Source organism: Astatotilapia calliptera, chromosome 9 (assembly GCF_964374335.1).
Source record: "Astatotilapia calliptera chromosome 9, fAstCal68.1, whole genome shotgun sequence".
NCBI lineage: Eukaryota > Metazoa > Chordata > Actinopteri > Cichliformes > Cichlidae > Astatotilapia > Astatotilapia calliptera.
Window position 1 is genome coordinate 16825172 of NC_137430.1, and position 19608 is coordinate 16844779.

General features: G+C 41.5%; 1 protein-coding gene across 3 annotated transcripts in view; it reads right to left on the bottom strand.

Annotated features, from left to right (window-relative positions):
• The window catches only part of sema5a (sema domain, seven thrombospondin repeats (type 1 and type 1-like), transmembrane domain (TM) and short cytoplasmic domain, (semaphorin) 5A), a 153240-nt gene that overhangs the window by 85782 nt on the left and 47850 nt on the right, over positions 1–19608 (bottom strand). For all 3 annotated transcript variants that reach the window (XR_003273311.2, XM_080306468.1, XM_026179438.2), the window contains exons 3-4: positions 10153–10252; positions 4710–4755 (exon numbers count right to left, since the gene is read on the bottom strand). Coding sequence is in view for 2 of the 3 variants with exons in the window: in XM_080306468.1 (XP_080162594.1) it covers positions 4710–4755; positions 10153–10252 (146 nt within the window). In the remaining variant the exon portion in view is untranslated. The remainder of the gene's footprint in view (positions 1–4709; positions 4756–10152; positions 10253–19608) is intronic.

A 19608-nucleotide genomic window follows, 5' to 3' on the forward strand; every position in this document is an offset into this window, starting at 1 on the left:
TTTTTTTTTTCCCTCGCGTCCACCCTCTATCCTGCCCCCTGTAATGGGTGCAGTCCTTAGAGATGAACCATTGTGCCCAAGTCTCTCGTCAGCCCTCACACTGAGGGGCTATTGTTAGGTGTGGTGGGTGCAGGAGAGATACAAAGGGGGAGTGTAGGCAGGGAGGGAGATGGACAACGACAGAGGAAAGAACAGAAAAGGGAAAATAAGGGACAAATAGACAGGGGGGAAACAACAAAGCGAAAACAGAGTCCAACTTAGGAGTCAGCCAGAACAAGGCAGACTGTGTGGGCTGAGTGAGGTAGTCAGTGAGATGGAGGAGGGAGTGAGGAGCTGAATTCCAAAACAGCAGTTTCCAGACATGATATTGAATATATTTTGCATAAAGAGGGTCCAGAGAACACACTCGCTGCTGACAGCTGTCTAGCTTTGTGAAATGACTAGCTGTGCGCCTCATTACAAGGGGACGGCAGGTTGAGAGTAAGAGCTGGACAAATCCTGTGGGGGGAAATCTAATCTGGCTTATGAATATCTGATATTACCTTCTGATGTGCTGGCACAGTATTTACTATTCACATTGATGTCTGCTGATGTAAGCTGCTGGAAGATTTACACGCGAAATTGGTCTTGATGTCATGCCTTTGCCAACGTGTAGGTCCGTGTCTCTACTCATATCATCGTGACACTTTGAACGGATGAGTCCGTGTAGAAGAGACCCCCTGCTACTGTCTGCCTTTTACAGTATACTCACAACTATTATGGTTGAACATGCCGTCGCGTCCATGATATCACTGTACGTGTCTGCATCTCCAGTTCCAATCGTGCATTTTGGTCTATGCATTTAAACGGCCAAGTTAGCGTTCAGCTCAGTGAATTGGAAATGCTTCCAGAGCTATGAAGGACAGTTTCTGTTAGCTACTGATTAGCAGGGCTAATTGTTTGGCTGATGCAGTGTAATTACAAGAGACAAGGCCGTGATATATTAGACATGCAAAAGTGGAAAAAGTCCTTCTTTTAAAAAAAATTTAAAAAGAGGGGGACGGGGTGAAGGACACAATACAAGAGGAAGCAAAGAAAAATAAAAGCACAAAATACATCTCAACAGCATACAGTGTCTGTTGCCAGGGGAAACTGTTATGGATAGTGTTTTCCTGTGCCAGTGCAGGAGGACAAGAGAGAGGCTGGAGTGAATTTCCACTATTTTCTCCTCCTCGCCTGTATTGAATCATGAACAATACCACTGATCCTTCCTCATCCCGGTGCTTATTGACTAACGCTGTGCCTCGGTTCTTCTGTTGAAACTCAGGCTCATCTTCTGCATCTTATTCCGATTTAGCATGGAAGCAGGATCCTGATATTGGCTTGTACAGGCTGAGTGTGTGTGTGCGTTTAGCTTTTTTCCCCCTCCCCTGGTAATTTCTTCTTACATTAGCACCTTTGTTTATGTGAATTCAATAGACTCTTATCACTGAATGCAAATTAGAAACTTTGGGTCCTTTCAGTTCATGCTTTTAAGGACGAGCATGGAAGTTAGCAGTGGTTTATTAGCCCAAGTAAAGAAGTAAAGATGCTGCTAAAAAATGGGCATGCTGATATTATTTGGTGAGCTCATGTGCAGACAGAAAAACAAGCAATTAATCTGAGCTGGCATAGTTAGCAATGGCAGTGCCAGCATTGATTTGCTTCCCCTAAGGCTGGCAGTAGCTGATCTCAGGATATGAATGATAACAGGGCAGAAGGACAATACTGAATGGAGATGACATGTAATGTGCAATTTACTGTAAATGGAGGAAGGGAAATTGTGCTTCGTTGGGTCGTTTCAAGCTAATTGTTTGTCTGTGGAAGCTCTAAATGTCTCAGTAGTTGCACATGCTGCACAGTTACGTTCCTGTCTTCTTCTTCTATTTTTTTTCGACTCTGCTGCACAAGTTTTGAAAGTGGAGCAAGGAGAAAAGTATCCACCTTTTGTTCTTGACAGTGTTTTCCAGATCAGTGACGATGAGGGTAGAGGTTGACAGGGAGAGGAAAGCCTCTTCAGGCTACTGAGACACAGCAGGAAAAAAAACCTTTAAGTATGAGATATTAACTCCAATCAAGGTCATCGCGAGGGCTGACGCATGTGTTGATGACTGACTCTTCCCACTTCAACCCCAAACTGCCACTCGGTTTGAACACAGGTTAGAAAGTTAACGTGATGTGAAATATTTTCTTCTCTTTATGATTCTTTAAGTGCGCCTCTGTCTTGTAAACACCCTTTATAGCTTTCCTCAGGGAGTGACACAGTTTACACTCCTAAGACCAAATCTTTAAGGTCTTCTTAGAAAACACACACTTCACAGATGAATTCGCATCCACTATTTTTTTTTTTAAAACAAAAGTCCGCTTTCTCTCCAGCTGTTGCCCTTTTTTCTGGTTTTTATTACCTCCAAACAAGGAGCCAATTTACTGAGGAGATTATGTTTGCTGGGGCTCAGGGTCGATCAAGCTCTTTGTCTCATCTCGATATGTGCAACAGACGGGCAGTGTTTAGCTACCAGTCCAAGTGTCAGTGCTTTCAAACCCCCCACACCCTTCGTAATACAACAGTAAGACTACCAGATATTCCCAGTTCATTTTCTGCCTCTTGAAAAGCTTGAAAGCAACTTATCACACTGCATCCAAGGGCAGGAGAGGTAGGTTGGATTAATCTTTGCCTCAAAGAAAACCTTGGTGGCTGTTTTTTATTTTGTCCTCCCCAGAAAGGTTTCATGCATGATGAGATCAGTCATCAATCATAAGGTAATCATACCCAACTCTTTAGCATATTACCGGCTGTTTGTATTACAGTAGCTTTAAACCTTGTGCTCTGTCAAATCATACACAGCCTCCTTCTTAACGCTGCCATCCATGCAAGAACAAATCACTGCCATCGGGCATTATCTGACAGGGTTGATACATGAGGATGGGGTGAAATCACAAAGACAGGCGTAGGTGTAGCTTTTAGCTTAATTTCCTCCTGCAGAAGAGAGAGAGAGAGAAGCTCATGCAACTCTCTTGAATCTCTTTACGGTGCAACCGTAATAAAATGCACAGGACTACTAACAAGTGCTTCTGCTCAAACTTTCTTTGTTGGCTCTGCCACCTTCAGCGCCATGTTCCCTAGTAAATCTATTTGATCAATCAGCAATGCGTGTAATGTGAGTGGAGCAACAGCGCCAAAGGGGAAATTCATTCAAGGCTTTCATATCCAACAACAATAAGAATGAGAAATATATGTAAACCCAGGCGCAGAGGCAACCAAATCTTTGCGCATTTAATCTCCTGTTTCATGCTTGGATGAAAAAAAAGGAAGGAAAGAAAGACGCTTCAAGGAGGTGAAAGGAATAATTCCCCCTTTCCTCCTTAAATTCCACCACTTGGATATATATTTATGCTTGACTTTATGGCCTTGGCATGGTTAAATGCGAAGCTGGGACTAGTGTGCAGGTCAGCTTAAACCAGCCCCAGGCCTTGGCACGGATTACCAGATCCTATTCTCTCATAAGAAGACATCTTGGAGATGCAGGGTAGATTGGCTCAGTGGAATCTCCTTGCTGATTCTGCAAACCCAGTCGAGCACAGGATGAAAAAAAGAAGGGGAGGATAGCTGGGTGCGCGGATGCCACAGAGCAACTTTAAAAAGCATCGGAGTCCCAGCGAGCGGCCACAAAAGACCGGCTCTGCGTGAATCCTCGTCTCTCTCTGCGGGTTTTTTTTTCCTGCTTTCTTCCCTCGTTGTCTGTGTGCTGTCTCACTGCTCCCTGATTCCTTTGTGCGTTTTACCCTCCACTCCCTCCTGCCTAACAAATTCAGCCTCGCTTCTTATTTCTTCTGTCCATTTTCCCCATTTTCCCCTTCTAGTCAGATCTATGTCAACAACACTCCTGTTCCACCCAGCCGTTCTTGCTCCCCTGATTCTCTTTCTCCTCTCCCCTGGTTTTCTAGAGTGTAAATGGCAAACATAAAGAGTTGTCTAAGCATCAAAGAAGGCTTGCTGTTACCACCTGCAAATAAAGCCCTCAAAGTGTCAGTGTTTGTATGGTAACTCAGTGGGTCACAAAATTGGCTTGCTCCACAGGTGGGGATATGTGGGCTCATAGAAGAGAGGAAAAAAAGAAAGTGAAATGAGAGGATGTTGGAAAAAGAAATTAGCGACAACATGTGGGAAAGACAGGGTGAAAAAATTAAATTGCCAGCTTGCGCGCACAGCTATTTATACATATTTCGTGCAACGCGCGCGCAAGATGTTAGGACACTTTGATTTCTGTTTGCCATTTCAAATCATTTGTAGCATCACATTAAAGAAATTGCAGAAGATCTTTTAAAAGTTTAGACATGTGGCAAAGTACAGCTTCAAATTTCACAAACACCTTCAAATTGGATTTCAGCAAGGAGGACATTAACACAGACAACGCTTCCTATCAACACTCTTTCATTCACTGCGAGTATCAACCCACGGCGCCGTCAACCGAGCCCACTGGAGCTCCACCGGGTTGTGAAGTTGTTGTGACACGTGAAACGCTAAACCATTTTGCTGTAACCGCTTTAAGTTGCGAGCACAGACACGCAGCGTGCTAAAATTAGCGCAGTGTTTGTTGAAGGGGGAGTCATACGAGCAGACAGAGTTAATACGCATTCGCCTAGAAAACTGGGTGAGTGAGACGGCAGCGGGAGACAGAATTAGCACTCACCTGGATCAGTGTCAGGTCTTCAAGATTGAGTCTGAAGAGGTGATTTCTGTGAAAAGAAGGGAAGGTGTGAGTTAATGGAGCCCTTTAATGCACTGAAAGCAAGAAACAAAGGTGTGAGGATCGGACAACAGGTCAAAACTGCACTGTTATTAAAAGGCGTTTCCATTTCAATTCTAAGATTTTACTTTAACTGGACCATCGCTGCACCTTAATTGTTTTCTCTTTCAGGAATTCTGTAGATTTGCTTGAGATCATTGTCCTGTTGCATGACCTAATCTTGGCCAAGCTTTATCTGTTGGACTGTAGAATACTGTGGTGTACAGAGGAGTTCACGGTTGACTTAATGACCTAAAGGTGCCCAGGTCCTGTGGCTGCAAAACAAGCTCAAATCCTCATACTTCCCTCAGTTGGTATGAAGTATTTGTGCTGGTTTGCTGTGTTTGCTTTTGGCCAAACATCTCCACTTTGGTCTCATCTGTTCATTGTTCCAGGAGTCTTGTGGTTTGTTCAAATGCAACTTTGCAAACCTTAGCTTCCATGCCATTTTTAGAGGTAAGAGGGTTTTTCCTGGCAAACCGTCCAAACAAGCCCTTCTTGTTCAGCCTTTTCCTAATTGTAGTGTCATGAACATTAACATTTTACATGCTAACTGAGGCCTGTAGAGTCTAAAATATACCTCTTGGGATTTTTGCAGTTTCTCTGAACTGTGTTGAACATTTTTAACTTGTGAATAATCTTTCTCACTGTAGAGTGGTGGACCTCAAATTGGAAATGGCTTTATAACCCTTCTCAGATTGATGGGCAGAAACGGTTTCTTCTATAAGATTATTGCTGTTATCGTTCTTCCTTTGTTAACACAAGCCTGACTCAAGCAAATTATAAAAACTGCTAGAGATTGGTGATTAATTAATCAAGTCCATCTGATTAGCAGCACCTACGGCTTACCCTTCCTACAGTCTTCAGTTTTATTAAAGTAGTAAAAGATTACTTGATATTTTGGCTTCGTTTATGTTGAGAAAAGAAAATACAGTGTGTTATATATGCTATGTGTTGTTGTTCATCTGATTTTAGAATTCGGTAAGAACCATACAATTTATTTTTATTATTTTATTGTTATTCCTGATATATAAAACCTCTAATTTAAAAGAGGATGTGCTTTCTTTTTTATATGCCTGTTTTACTGCAACTAGTTATGTAGCTTCAATCCACGAGGCTCAAGCGAGGATGAGAAGCAGGCTACAGACTTCAGACAGCCTCAGTCCTCTCCAGCGCCACTCCCTCATTTTTACTCTTATTTTTTGGGAAACTTGCTCTCATCACACTGACCTTTGTCGAGTTCAGTTCCACATATGCTGCAGTATAATACGGGAATTGTAAATAGACTTTGTTGTGTAAAATTGGTGAAGTTCCCCTTTAAAAATGCCACATCTGAAGCTTCTGAAGTTCCCGCAGTTGGAGTTAAAATGAATCTTTTCATAGGTGGCACAAGGAATTGTAAGAGCGTAGTCAGGGTATTGAAATGAACTGTATTCAACGGATGGCTGAATTCAACGACTGCAGCAAATGATGGACCTCTAGGTTTCTCCAACCCATAATTAGGACACCAAAAAAAGAGTAGATAAAGCATAGCTAAAAGGTTTTATGCTCCTATTCCCAGGGTTTCACATGTATGAAAAGAGTAAGAGAGAGGGGGGGGGGGGGGGGCAACTGAAGGACAATCAAAGCCTGACTGTGAAATCACACTCTAATAAGTATGTCCTGCCTTGCCTGGAGCTTTTCAAATCTGCAAGACACAAACAACACTGATTCACTGGCATTTCTAACTTTTCAAGAAACATCATAGTTGTAATGAATGCTGTCTCAAGAGGAATATTCTATAATTTGACTAAAAATGTCTCAGGCTGTCTACTACAGCCATTATCCACCATTACCAGAATGAGATCACATGAAACTTGACAATTAGGACTAAAAGCATTATTTACTGTGATTTTTTCCCCCCTTTGAGATTTCTGTAATATCCATGTTTTTGCAGGTCTGTGCCACCAAAAGGCAAATTTTTAAAGAGGAATGTTATATGTGCATATGAAATGTGCCCACGGTTTCGAATAATCTGCCGAAGATTATAATCTGCCAGTCTCGTTTTTTTTTTTTTTAGACTTTCTTTCCCAACTTAAATCAGCTTGTAACTGACTTTGTATATATATAGAAATGTATATACACACACTCTTAGGCTGAACAATTAGAAGAAGAAATTTCACTTTGTGCCTTTAAGTACAGACAGACCAGCTGCAAGTGAGGTGTGGATTAGGGCTGCCACGATTAGTCGACTAGTCACGATTACATCGACGATCAAAATCGTCGACGGCTGATTTAATAGTCGACGCGTCGTTTGAAGCTTTGTGAGATCACAAAAGATGCAGGAATAAGTAGTAGGATTTAAGAGTGTAATAACGGACTGAAACAGAAGATGGCAGCACTGCATGTACAAGGATGCCAGCTGCTGTTAAAGCGCGAAGAAGAAGAAGAAAAAGCTGTGTCCCAGAATTCATAGCGCGGCCCAGCGCAGTTTCCAAGAATGGCGGCAGCTAGTTAGTTTTAATATTACTCTTATTATTCTTTCTGGGTCACAAAATAAACGTTTAACATATTTTCAGGCGAGAATGTAGCTGTGTAAACCTCAAATATCTGCTCAGTTTATCAAGACACCACATATTTTCAAAAGCGCTCCGACGTTTTCGGAGACGTCTGTTACCCACTAGCTCGATAGCTAGCCGGGGGCAAGGCTCACTAGAGGACACCGGACTCCCGGCAAATCGTTTTCAAAACCCACCCCCGTCTTTCGCTACTCAGGTTAAACATATATAAGTCACTTAGATAACTTAAAAATGTTATTGTTTGGCTTTTTTCAGTATTTTATTTGTTTCTGAGTAAATCGGTTTGGCTGAGATTAAAGTTATAGTTTTTACACAGCTGAATAAACGTCAAGCAGACAGCTGATTATCAGAAGTGTGAGATGCTCGAAAATATACTCCGGTGTCCCGTTATATTTTAGATAGCAAGGAGCAGACGAGACTGAGTTTATTAAACTCCACCAAAACAATCTGCAGATTTCATTAAACTTTAATAAACTATCATCTTGTCTTTATTTTTACTTAGCACATACCTTAAACACTTAAAGCTGTAAGCTAATGATAGTTATATAAGAGCAGATGCATGCTGGTGCAATAAGCTGTACGTTTTATGTCCAATGGATGCATGATCTGATTAGTCAACTAATTGCAAAAATAATCAGTGACTAGTCGACTATCAAAATAATCGTTTGTGGCAGCCCTAGTGTGGATGTATACCTCGGGCCCTAAAATGACTTTTTTCGGACAAGCTGAAATCTACTTGAAAGGTCTTGTGTGACTGGCTACAAAAGTAGGTCAGTGCCTATAGGCTATCAAGTTAAAATGCCCAGCTTTACAAATAGATATAAATATGTAATAACTTTGGACTCTATAGCTATTTTCTCCTCATGACAGTCGTAGAATTATAAAACTTATTGTGCAAGACTTAAAAGTTTACCATCTTTGATCAGAAGGTGCAGACTCACTGAAATGGACCTCAGCCATGTTTGTGGTGTTGGTGCTTTTTGGACAATTTTTAATGCAGCTACATGACAAAGAAATGCTATTTGCTGCACAGATATTTGTCCTAATTTATTCATTCATTAGCATTAATAAGCAGGTATCTGCACATGTCAAATACTCCCATATTTATGTAGCTTGCTCACTTAGCTAGCTAGCATGATCTAAATACTCATCAACAAAGCCTGGCAATGGAAAGTAAATTCAACAAACAGAAAACAAAACAAAAAACAAGATGACGTTGTCCAAACTGAGGTTCTGAAATGTAAACCCACAAAACATAAAGTGATATCATGGTGCATGTATCCATTTTTTATATACAGTCTATGGTTTTAGAAAGCAGGTATGCTGAGTTGCTGCATTACATAGATATGGATATTTGTTAAGTTTATTTCTGAGAAAAAATATTTTATTCAAAGATGATCTGGACTGCATTTGTTTTTTTAATTACTTGATTTGCTTAAAAGCTCTTGAACAGACACAGATTTTGCAAACGTGTAGGAAGATAACCTATCAGGTGCTTTTTTTTTCATGCTAGCAAACAGTTTTACAGAGCAATCTTTAATTTTTTTTCTCTAAATAAAGCAGATATCTCATTACAGAGTAAAAATCCTAAAGTCTGTTTCCACAAGCACCTGAATACACATGCACATACAAATAAGTGCTTTGGCAAAGATCAGTCTCCTGAAGAGTGGCTATCAGCCAGGTCTCAGCGTGGCCACGGCCTCCTATTTTACTGTATTGATATTTTCATCGATCCCTCCTTCCTTCCATTATCACTCATACTTCTAACCCAACCTGCAGTCATCTATCTAGCTACACTGCCTTTCATACTTAGACACTCAACAGCCATCGAGTTGGCACAGAGAAGTGAAGAAAATCTCTTATTTGATTTTTTTGAGTGTTGTATGCATGTGTTGATATAACTGACTGAATCTTGAATGGTAGCTAAAAATAAAAGATGGCTTTTATTTGCTATATTATATTATATTATATTATATTATATTATATTATATTCCTTACCATGTTTTCCAGGGGGGATTTACTCACCTGTAAGACCTTTATCCACCCACATACATTTTCCAGATTAAGCCTTTCCATCTTAAGGTTCTAGGTGCATTAGTAAATTCCCTGGGCTCACTTTGTTTCTGTTTGCTTTGCTGCACTCCTTCCTGATAGCTTTCCTGTTATCTCCTGTTGATGCTGCCATGATTATTTCTTTCTACAACTACTAAAGCTATTAAGTGAAGTGCATAGCATACTTCTTCAGCAATGAAGCAAACACTTACACATCTAAGTCTTCAAGCACATATAAAATTTCTTTAAAAAACAACAGTGTTCATTCATAACTTTATACATTCATTCATTCATTTGGGATCTTAGCCTAACCACAACTACTACGAACTAATCCTTATCTCTGACCTTACCCTGACCTTCAACCAAGCCTTCACCCTTAAAATGTAAGGATTTATGTTTTGGGCACTTAGTGTTTGTCTCTAACAGTGAGGCTAATCCCAACGAAGTCACTGTGTAAACAGATTTATGTCCTCACTACATAAGCAATACAAGTACACATATATGCAAACACACACACACTTGGCTGTGCTCGACAAAGACAATGGACTTGGAAACAATCTCCAAAGCCATTTTTCTTTTGAAGACATCTATGGAGAAACTGATCATTACTCATGCAACGCACCAACAAACGCTGCAAAAAAAAAAAACAAGAATGAAAGACAACAAAAGCACAGACAACAAAGACAAAGGACAAAGGAAAGAGAATGAGAAAAGTAACAATGTTGGATATGGGTTACCTGGCGCCGACGATAAGTTCGTTCTGGCCAGGGTCAAAGGTCAGCTGTGAATAATCCACCGTGCCCTCTGCTTTGAACCTGAAGATCCAGGGCTCCATTTCTGTCAACAACACAGAGGACAAAATATCAATGAGCCAATCAGAGTGGAGCTGGCAGTAAATGACAGCTGTGCTGATGAATAATGTTAGTTCAAAGGGGTGCTGCAACTTTTCTCAAGGCACTCGAATACACTGCTCAGAAAAATTAGAAAAACACTTTGAAAGCAGATCAGATCTCAATGGAGGGGGAAACATATCTACACTGATATGAACTGGGTAATGTGTTCGAAATGAAAGGATTCGACATTGTTTGATGGAAAAGAAAATTATAAACCGAGGGCTGATTTCAAAGACACACCAAAAATCAAAGTGAAAAAATGATGTGGGAGGATAGTCCATTTTGCAGATATTACATTGCAGCAATTCAAAATGGTAGTCAGTATTTTGTATGGGCCCTACGTGCTTCTATGCATGCCTGACAAGGTTGGGGCATGCTACTAATGAGACAAAGGATGGTGTCCCGGGGGATCTCCTCCCACATCTGGACCAGGGCATCACTGAGATCCTGGACAGTTTAGCGCACAGGTAAGATGGACTGAAACATAATGTCCCAGAGGTTTTTTTTAATTGGATTTCAGTCAGGCGAGTGTGGGGACCAGTCAGTGGTATCAATCCTTTCATTCCCCTATGAAATGCCTGGATAGATCACTGGGCATTGTTAGGCACCAGGACCACTGCACCAGGGTAGGATCTGACAATGAGTCAAAGACTTCATCCTGATATAGACATCTGTGCATCCCTCCATGGATGTACCTCCCCAGACTATCACTGACCCACCACCAAACCGGGCATGCTAAACAGTGTTACAGGCAGCATAACGTTCTCCACGGCTTCTCCAAACCCTTTTACATCTGTTACATATACTTAGGGCGAACCTGCTCTCAACTGTGGAAAGCATAGGGCCCACTAGAGGATGTCAGGTCCTCAAGCCACCCTCACGAAGTCTGTTTCTGGTTGTTTGGGCAGAGACATTCACACCAGCAGTCTGCTGGAGGTCATTTTGTAGCTCTAGCAGTGCTCATCCTGTCCCCCCTTGCAGAAACGAGCAGACCTGTCCCGTCTCTCATGGAGTTTTCATATTCTGTAGAGTATACATAAGGTATTACCTCATTCTACTAATAGTGACACTAGCCAAATGCAAAACTAGTGAAAAAACAGTCAGAAATATGAGGAGGGAAGATTTCAGTGGCGTCCACCTGTAAAACCATTTGCCGTTTTGGTGTTTGTCTCATTGTTGCCCGTATGTATAGAAGAATCTATTGTGGCCATACATTAGTGTATACGTGCCAAAGGCCCTCCATTGAAACCATGTTTGGTTTATCTATTCTGGGCTGATGTAGGGACAAGGCAGCTAGAAATGGCAGGCTCCCTGAAAAAGGCCTCCTGCATATGTAGATATGAAGGGCACATTCTAAATTAACCAAAACACAATTATTTATAAGTGATTATCCTCTAATGAAAACACAGTTATGACTAATATGCTAAATTTTAAGGTGTCCCTGAATCCCAGACAAGCTTTAAATGAGACATTAATATGTACGAAAATTACTTAAAAGTGAGCAACTGGTACTTGGTGCTGGTACAACAATATTTGTTTATCACCATCCCCCAACTGAATCTGTCAGTCCACTTCTTCACTGCCATGATTTAAACTGGGTTTGAAGAAATGAAGATGAGACTGAGTAAAGAACACAAAGGCTCTGCACCGTCCTTGCTTGATATTCAAACGTTCTTCAGCATGGATAAAAGTACTTAGATGTTAGTGTTTCACAAGCTCCTTTTCTTAAAATCTTCCAAAGTGAAACCTGGAATTTGAATGTCTTATGACTCACTGGGAAACCATTTAAATTCAGCACAAGTACATCACTGAACAACTAGTGCTGATTGACACAAGGAAATTCATGCTCTGCAAAAACTACGAGGCAGATGAGAATTGGACTTTTGTTTTTATGGACGATCTGACCGCTTCTCCATGTTACATAGAAATAGAGACAGAAAGATAGAGCGAGCGAGATCCCAGACAGACGCTGACATCTTATCCACAACATGCCTGTTGGCGCCCAACCCATTAACCCTTGACCAATTGAATCAAGCTGCGAGGATGGTCTGTCTACTGTCTGGTTACCTGATAGGTTTAGCTGAGAGTAGTCGGTCAGTCATTATAGTGACAAATCACTTGCTTGATCTGGAGTCATTATTGAAGTATTGCTGTACACAAAAGTCTGGTTACATTTAAAATAACTTAAATGGGACATTTCCTTCAGATATCTAGGAATTACTGCGGGCGTGAATATCTCCGAGCAGGGTGCCAAGGCAAATTTCTTTTAGTGGTTGCTACAGTGATTTAAAATCATTCATCACTACATTTGCGAGCTATTTCCAGACTAAAAATTTCAAAGGGACGTTTTTAATTTACCGGGGAGCTTTCCATCAGGGCTGGAACAGAGGGAGAGGACAGCTTGAATATCCCCCCTCGAAACACATTATCTGCTTCTTCAGGCACACCTGTCAGACAGCGTTTCAAATGAAAGCACGCTCTCCCTTGACTGCATCAAAAGCAAGTACTTCGAGTTTCTGTGACAAACGTGGGATTTGTGAGTGGTTCAAAATGAAGACAAACAGAGCAAAGAAACAGGAGCTTCCAAAGAACATCTGCTGCCACCAACTCACGTAGTGGGACCAAACCCTGGCTCTCCTAACAAAACAATATCATCCGTGGAGACAGCGCCGCTGTATGCAAAGACATTTTTCCCCTTGTTCTCTTTCAAGTCCCCGGTGATAAGTACAAGAGAACTGCGAGACAGAAAAACACCCCGCGTCTTACTCCACACAGTATTAATGCATTTTCATTAGCCCTGCTGAAATAAATATCTGGAAGATCGCAACCAACTTCACCCCAAAGATTTCCTTTTGCTTAATGGCTGCTGCTCCGCTTATTCTAGAGGGAGAGAGCAAGTTTTGGATCTGCGAATCCTCTGACTCCAATGGGCTTTTGTTGGGGTTTTTTTTATAGTACGCCATCGAGAGGATCCCTGGCATACAAATGCAGTTGTGACACCCCCCGGGGGGAAGACGGCGCTTGACGAACCCAGCTTCTTCTCATAAATCTCCCTGACTCACCAGGGGAGGCTCTGTAACGGGGTGATGGAGAGTGTGTCTGTGTGTGTGTGTCTGCATGTATGAGACGGAAAGAGGGAGAAGAGGGGATATTTGTTAGGAGTGTGCAAAAGGGGCAAAAGGTTCTAATTGAACACAAAAGCACTCAAAGGATTTATGGCCTTTTGTGAAGAGGCCAAGGAACCATTCATAAACATTCATAGCCAGCGTGGATGGGCCCTCCCAAGGCTGTGCAGCTAAATATATGCGGAGCTTCCCAACATCCCATTCATGGGGGGGGGGGTTTGGCACATTGGCCTTTGGCTTTCCCGCTACAAAAGTGTGGCACACTTGGAAAGAGTTTTACAAAACAACATTCCTGGATGCTGGTTTACCATCACCAAAAAAATATTTCCATTTCTCATCTAACTTGATATATATGTGTTTTTTTCTTTTTTGGATAGATTGTAGAAGGTAATTTTAGAGGCAGAATTACATGATCCAACACACAGCCAACAAATTAACCTTATCGTTAACCTAGCAGATGAGGGACCAGTAGGATGACCCCCCCAACTAATAAGACAAATCCAATTTCCTATCTCCTTTACTAAATTTCAGCGCTGATTTGCATGTTGCATGGGTTCACATGAGCTGCTCTTTAAATGCATGTGATAATGTAATCACATCAAGGCTTGTACAGCAGCTGACTGAATCAGGGGATTGGCTGCTCATAAGACGACGGCGTGCAGACACACACGCGGGACGGCTCACACACAAACGGATCAGGGGTGTAAATTCAGAGCGCAGCCAGGGCTCTGGGCCAACATGAAACCGGCGAACACACACATATAAACCCCCTTCCCCCCTTTTCTCAGTCCCAACTTATCCTCTTAACCCCTGTCTCCCACCTCCTCAAAATAGAACCCATCACTCACATACCATTTGTTATTCCCTTCTATGACACACGGCAGTTGACACAAAGACAAAATGACAGGATATATAAATATTTACACTGAGCATTAAAGTTGCCGCTCAACAGCACTGCCAGGCTGACAACAATGGCAACATGTGGAACCAATTCTGAAACATGAATGGTTTCTCTGTGAGTGGTGTAAATAGAGTGTGGCGGCGGGCGCTCGCATAAACGAAGAGCCAATTCACTCTAAAATGCCGCCCTGCGGTAATAGCTCTGCGGCGAGAATAGCAACTATTTGTTCAAGTTGTTAAGAGGAAACGACTGGTCCGCGCACTCGAAGAACCGACACCTGTGCGGTTGGAGAAAATCCAAAGCAAAAAAAGGCGAGGGTGCTTAAGAGCTTCATGCACGCCTCAGCGCCCCGAGGTTCCTGCATGTTGTTTTTTGCGTTTTTTTTAGAGCCAAAAAACAAACAAACCCAAGCACGATTTCCAGCTAGAAGTCCTACAACTTGAACCCCCATTGCTGTGTTATGGCCCCAGGGCAGTGAGTGAATCATGGAAAACAAACCACGGTAAAAAGCCACAAATAAGTGTGCACTAAAATATTTAAATCCAATGTGTATTTAGGACAGATGCGCTTTTACCAGGATGACCAGATCTCTTCAGTCCACTCAGAGGAATATAAAATGAAAACAAATATGCATGATGATGACATCTTAGAGAAGTTGGGGAACGTAAAAATGCACTAATCCCAAAAATATGGATGGCGCCTCATTCGTTCCCCAGGCAGATTGCCACCCATTTAAGTAAAACATGGCTCATGAATACCTGACCTTGGACATTAATACAGACGTTAAGCTCCAAAGACCTCAGTGGGCTTTAAATTTAAAAGACACATCCCCAAAAGGCCAATTAAAGCATCTCTGACACTTCTTGCGGCCTGTTGCATTTATGAATTCTATAAGACCATTTGTTTATTTTCTTGCTTTCACTGCCCTCCTTCTAACGATGTGTTTGCTGTTCGGGGATGATAAAAGCTGAGCTCAGTTTGTGGCTGTAAAACAAGTCGGGCTGTTGCTCTCCACAGAGACATGGCCCTCGGCTTGGCCTGTGAAGACATTGTTTACACCACAGTTTATAACCTTTAAAAGCCTTTCAAGCCTACACCTAGGAACTCTTGTTAAATACAACGCTTTATTAATACAGTATATCTCAGGGGCTATAGTAACACTACAAATCCTTTGTCAGGAGTCTTCTGCAAAAACATGCCTGCCAGAAACAGAGAAATACTTCAAAGCCCCTCTTAAAGTAATCCAATAAATGGCACACATTTACGTTGGACCTCTTCTGGAGCTATATGCGGACCTGTTTTTGTTCAAGTACAGCAAGCGTACCTTTTCGGGGTAAACATTTGGAGCATTGCTGCTGAACTCTATGTTTCTTTCTGAAACCGCCACACAAAGCAGAAAGCAGTAGTTAGACTACAGCACCCTTGCGCCACAGTAGCAGTTCTGTCAGCCAAGTGTTGTGCCAAGTCAGAAAACCACCATCCCCAGTGGGGTCAAACCCATGTGAGGCACACCCTTCCACTGTCAGGCCACAATCACACAGAAAGAAAGAAATGCTGTCACTGGAACCCACTCAGACAAACCTTGACCTTGGCTTCTCGTGATGGGTCATAACCGCTCTTTGAGCTCTACTTTAACTCCTTTTTTGCCAGCTGAGCATGGGATTTTTCTTTCTTTCTGTGAGCTGAGGAGCCACAGATGGAGGTCTAGTAGACCTGCATATAAAACCTGTTCCCAAAAAGCAATGTGAATCGTCCTTACACCTAGATTCTCTCCAATTACTCGGAGTGGGCAACTCCATGTTTGAAAATGCATGTTTTTTTAATCCAGTCTTCGTCAAGACAGCTTGTTCATGCTGATGCGCTTTAGCCCTGTGGCTAACTTCTTTTTTGACTGACAAGTTCCTGCCATACGGTGAAAACTTTGACACCTAATTTTGATTTGATTTTAGCCACAGTCTTTACTTAAGTCTCATTTTGTTTTAGTAATAGTTCAAGAGCCTAAATTCTTTTTGTGTCAGTGTAGTTTTAGTCCTTGTTTCATAAGATTATTGTAGACTGAATCTAAAGTTGATTCATTTTAAATGTTTGTCGTGTTTTTACCAGAGAGAGTTGCTCCACACGATTCACAAAGCGTCTTATTTTCCTTGACGTCAAATGCGAAATGTGTCCATATGTCTACTTTTCTCCTCCTCCCAAGCGTTGACATTTTGTCACGTTTTCATCACAAATGAGGAGCATGGGAGCTTTCTCACTTTCTGTTGCCTCAGATCTCTTCATTAATGAGAATCGCTTCCAGTGTGGATATTCCACAAATGCTAACTTGCCATACATGCAAGCACCAGCTATGAAGGTCACACGATTTGATGTCCCTGTGTTGTTCCTACATCATCCTAACAACAGATAACAATGGATAAACCATGAAACTCTCACTAAAACTCATAAACAAGGACATACACAGACAAATGCTATACATTTGTTTGTGTATGTCCTTAAGGGAAATGTTCATCCGAGTAGAGTGGGACTGTTAGGCTGTTGTGGTCCACAGGGGTGTCTTTAATGTGTCTGTAGTCCTCCCAGCTTGGCTAAAGAGGAGTCATGGCAGCCTGCACACTGTTTACTCGCAACAACCGGGGATTACATTATATTACGTGGAGCACCATGACTCACAAAAGACAATGATAATAGGTTTAACGAGAGGCTTCAGTTCCCTCACACAGTCTCAGCATATGCGTATGCGTGTCTATGTCCATATGCATACGCCTTGTAATATTCTGTAATGACTCATAGCTTCTTTCTTTTTGCTTTTATTGCAAAAAAAAAAACCTCACATGGGCTATAATTTCGCAGTCACTAAAAAGCATTGAGCAGCCTGTTTTTAAAAAAAAAAAAACAGTCCTGAACAACGAGATGTGTTTGAACTGCACAATCAGGGCACAAAAGGAAAGCTATTAAAAAACAAAATGGAAATACCTATAAATGTGAAGGGAAAGATAAATGGACATCTTCATGGGACCACGGGAATTAGCAGCCCTGCAAATGTGCTGATTCTCACACAAGGTGAAAATAAATAGGACTGAAACGCAAGTAATGCAATCAAAGTTGGGCGATAAAACTTCAAGTGAAAACTTGTACTTGAAGCAAATTTTCTTTCCCACACATGACTGCTGTGAAAAAGTCTGCAGAACTTTAGAGCTTTATAACAAAGCTGATATGTAAACAGGAGTACAGCAGGCTTTACAAGCCATTTAAATGGAACTGCATCAATTTTATGAAAACTAGGGCTGCCTGCATGTGTGTGTGCCACTGAGTGTTTACGTACCCCAACACTTCCATAAAGCCTTACCCACTCATACCCCAGGATTAAAACACTGCAGGTGAGACAAAATTTGATTTACACTTTTAATGCTTCACCCTGTGACCACCCACTCCAAGATTCAGAGCTTGGTGATACTGAGAAATGATAAACTTGGTTTGATCCTCATGGTAAATAAAAACATGGTGCTTTCTTCTCCACTAAGAAGATTAAGGATGAGATGGTCATGTTCAGTAGCTTCCCGCTTTTTCCCGAGTTTCCAAGACTTGAATAACAGAAATATAACACGGACACATAGTAGCTGTACACAGAGCTTTTTAAAGTTCTCAGCTGAAGCTTAGACCCTTAAACAGTCTTAAACGTTCAGGCACATGTTGGTTCCCACAGTCACAACTAACCAACTCTCTTGGAAGCCTGAGAAGAAAAAAAAGCTGTTTTCTGATTCACTAACACCACGTGTGTTTGAAGTGTTGCATTTGTCCGATTTCTGTTGCTTTTACATCGATGCCTGGTTCAGTTAATCTGTATGTATCAGTACCAATGATGCAAACCAGCACTTAGCTCCAAATCCTGTCCAATTCTAATGAATTTAAATGTTATAATTATATGCCATGCACTATACTTTTCCACAGAGATGTTTTCCTAAACATCGATTTTTTGCTACAAAGTCGCTGCGGCAAAACACACTCACAAATGCCACATCTCCATGGCTAAAAAAACATAAACCACCCGAAGCGCCAAAAACTGTCGTTCTGAATGACCGCTTGAAAAAGACTCCAGGAGAGAGTCAGTCCCCTTAGATACTCGTGTGGAAATGTCCAGATTTATAGCATAAACAAACATTTCAAAGCCTACCAAGCCAAAGCATTACTTTTAAATAGATTAGCCTTTAAAGCTAATGCATCCCTTCGTGAGAAGGGGTGGAAGAGCTGTTATTTTTTTAATTCACTCATATACTCAAATGTAATAAGGCTTAAAGTTAGGGATTTGGCTGTTTTAATTAACAGGTTGACACCGACACAGGCAGCTGTGGCCAGCAGCTGTCTGCTAGGCCTCACCTCTGATGATTAGTCACTGAACTAAACGTCTCAACCTTGTTGTGAAAGTTTTTTTGTGTGCAATTATCAAAGAGATAATATGACTTTCTGTGTGGTTAATTGTAGTAATAGACTGTCCAAGGCTGCTTTGGTGCACACTATTATAGTATTTAGCGTTAAGAAGCACTAATTAGCAGGTTTCTGTGTCTGTGTGGTACTCCCATACAGTCTTTAGCTTTGGTGAGCTTGCTGCCATGAGCTGATATCTTCGCACTTAATATCTTATCTTAGCCTCATAATACAACGGTTAACATACTTTATGTATAGTTAATGTCAACTGTATTGGCATAAAACCTTAAATGCTTTTGTAATTTGGTGAGTCAACCTTTTAGCTTTTAACCATACATCATCTACTTTTATTTAATAACTCCCCAAAGAAGCTCTAAAGACTCTTTGCATTAAGAAGCAACTGTATCACCACAGCTAATCACTCACTAAAGACTTCTGTACTTGCCTTTCTCTTCCTCTGTTCAGTCGGCTCTGTGTTGCTGAACCGTGTCTGAATGCTAACTAAAATGTCGACCCTCTTTATTAATGCTCCTATATTTCAACCAAAGCATTAACCCACTGAAGCTTAATGGGCCAATCTGGTACATTAGAGAACACAAACGCAATGACCACAGCTGACCCACCAGCTGATGTCTGATCCTCCCCACGCAGAAAGCACAAGGTATGAAGGTATTGCATTAGCTGGGCAGTTAGTCATCATCATTGCACTCAATCGGTGCAGAGGGAAGAGCATCGGCTCAGCTAACAATGAAGTGACAAAGATTAGGAAGGGAGACAGCGTGAGGGAGAATTAGGGTTATAGGTGGGTGGTTATTCGGAATATGAGTCTATGCATGCGTGTGGATCACATGCAGT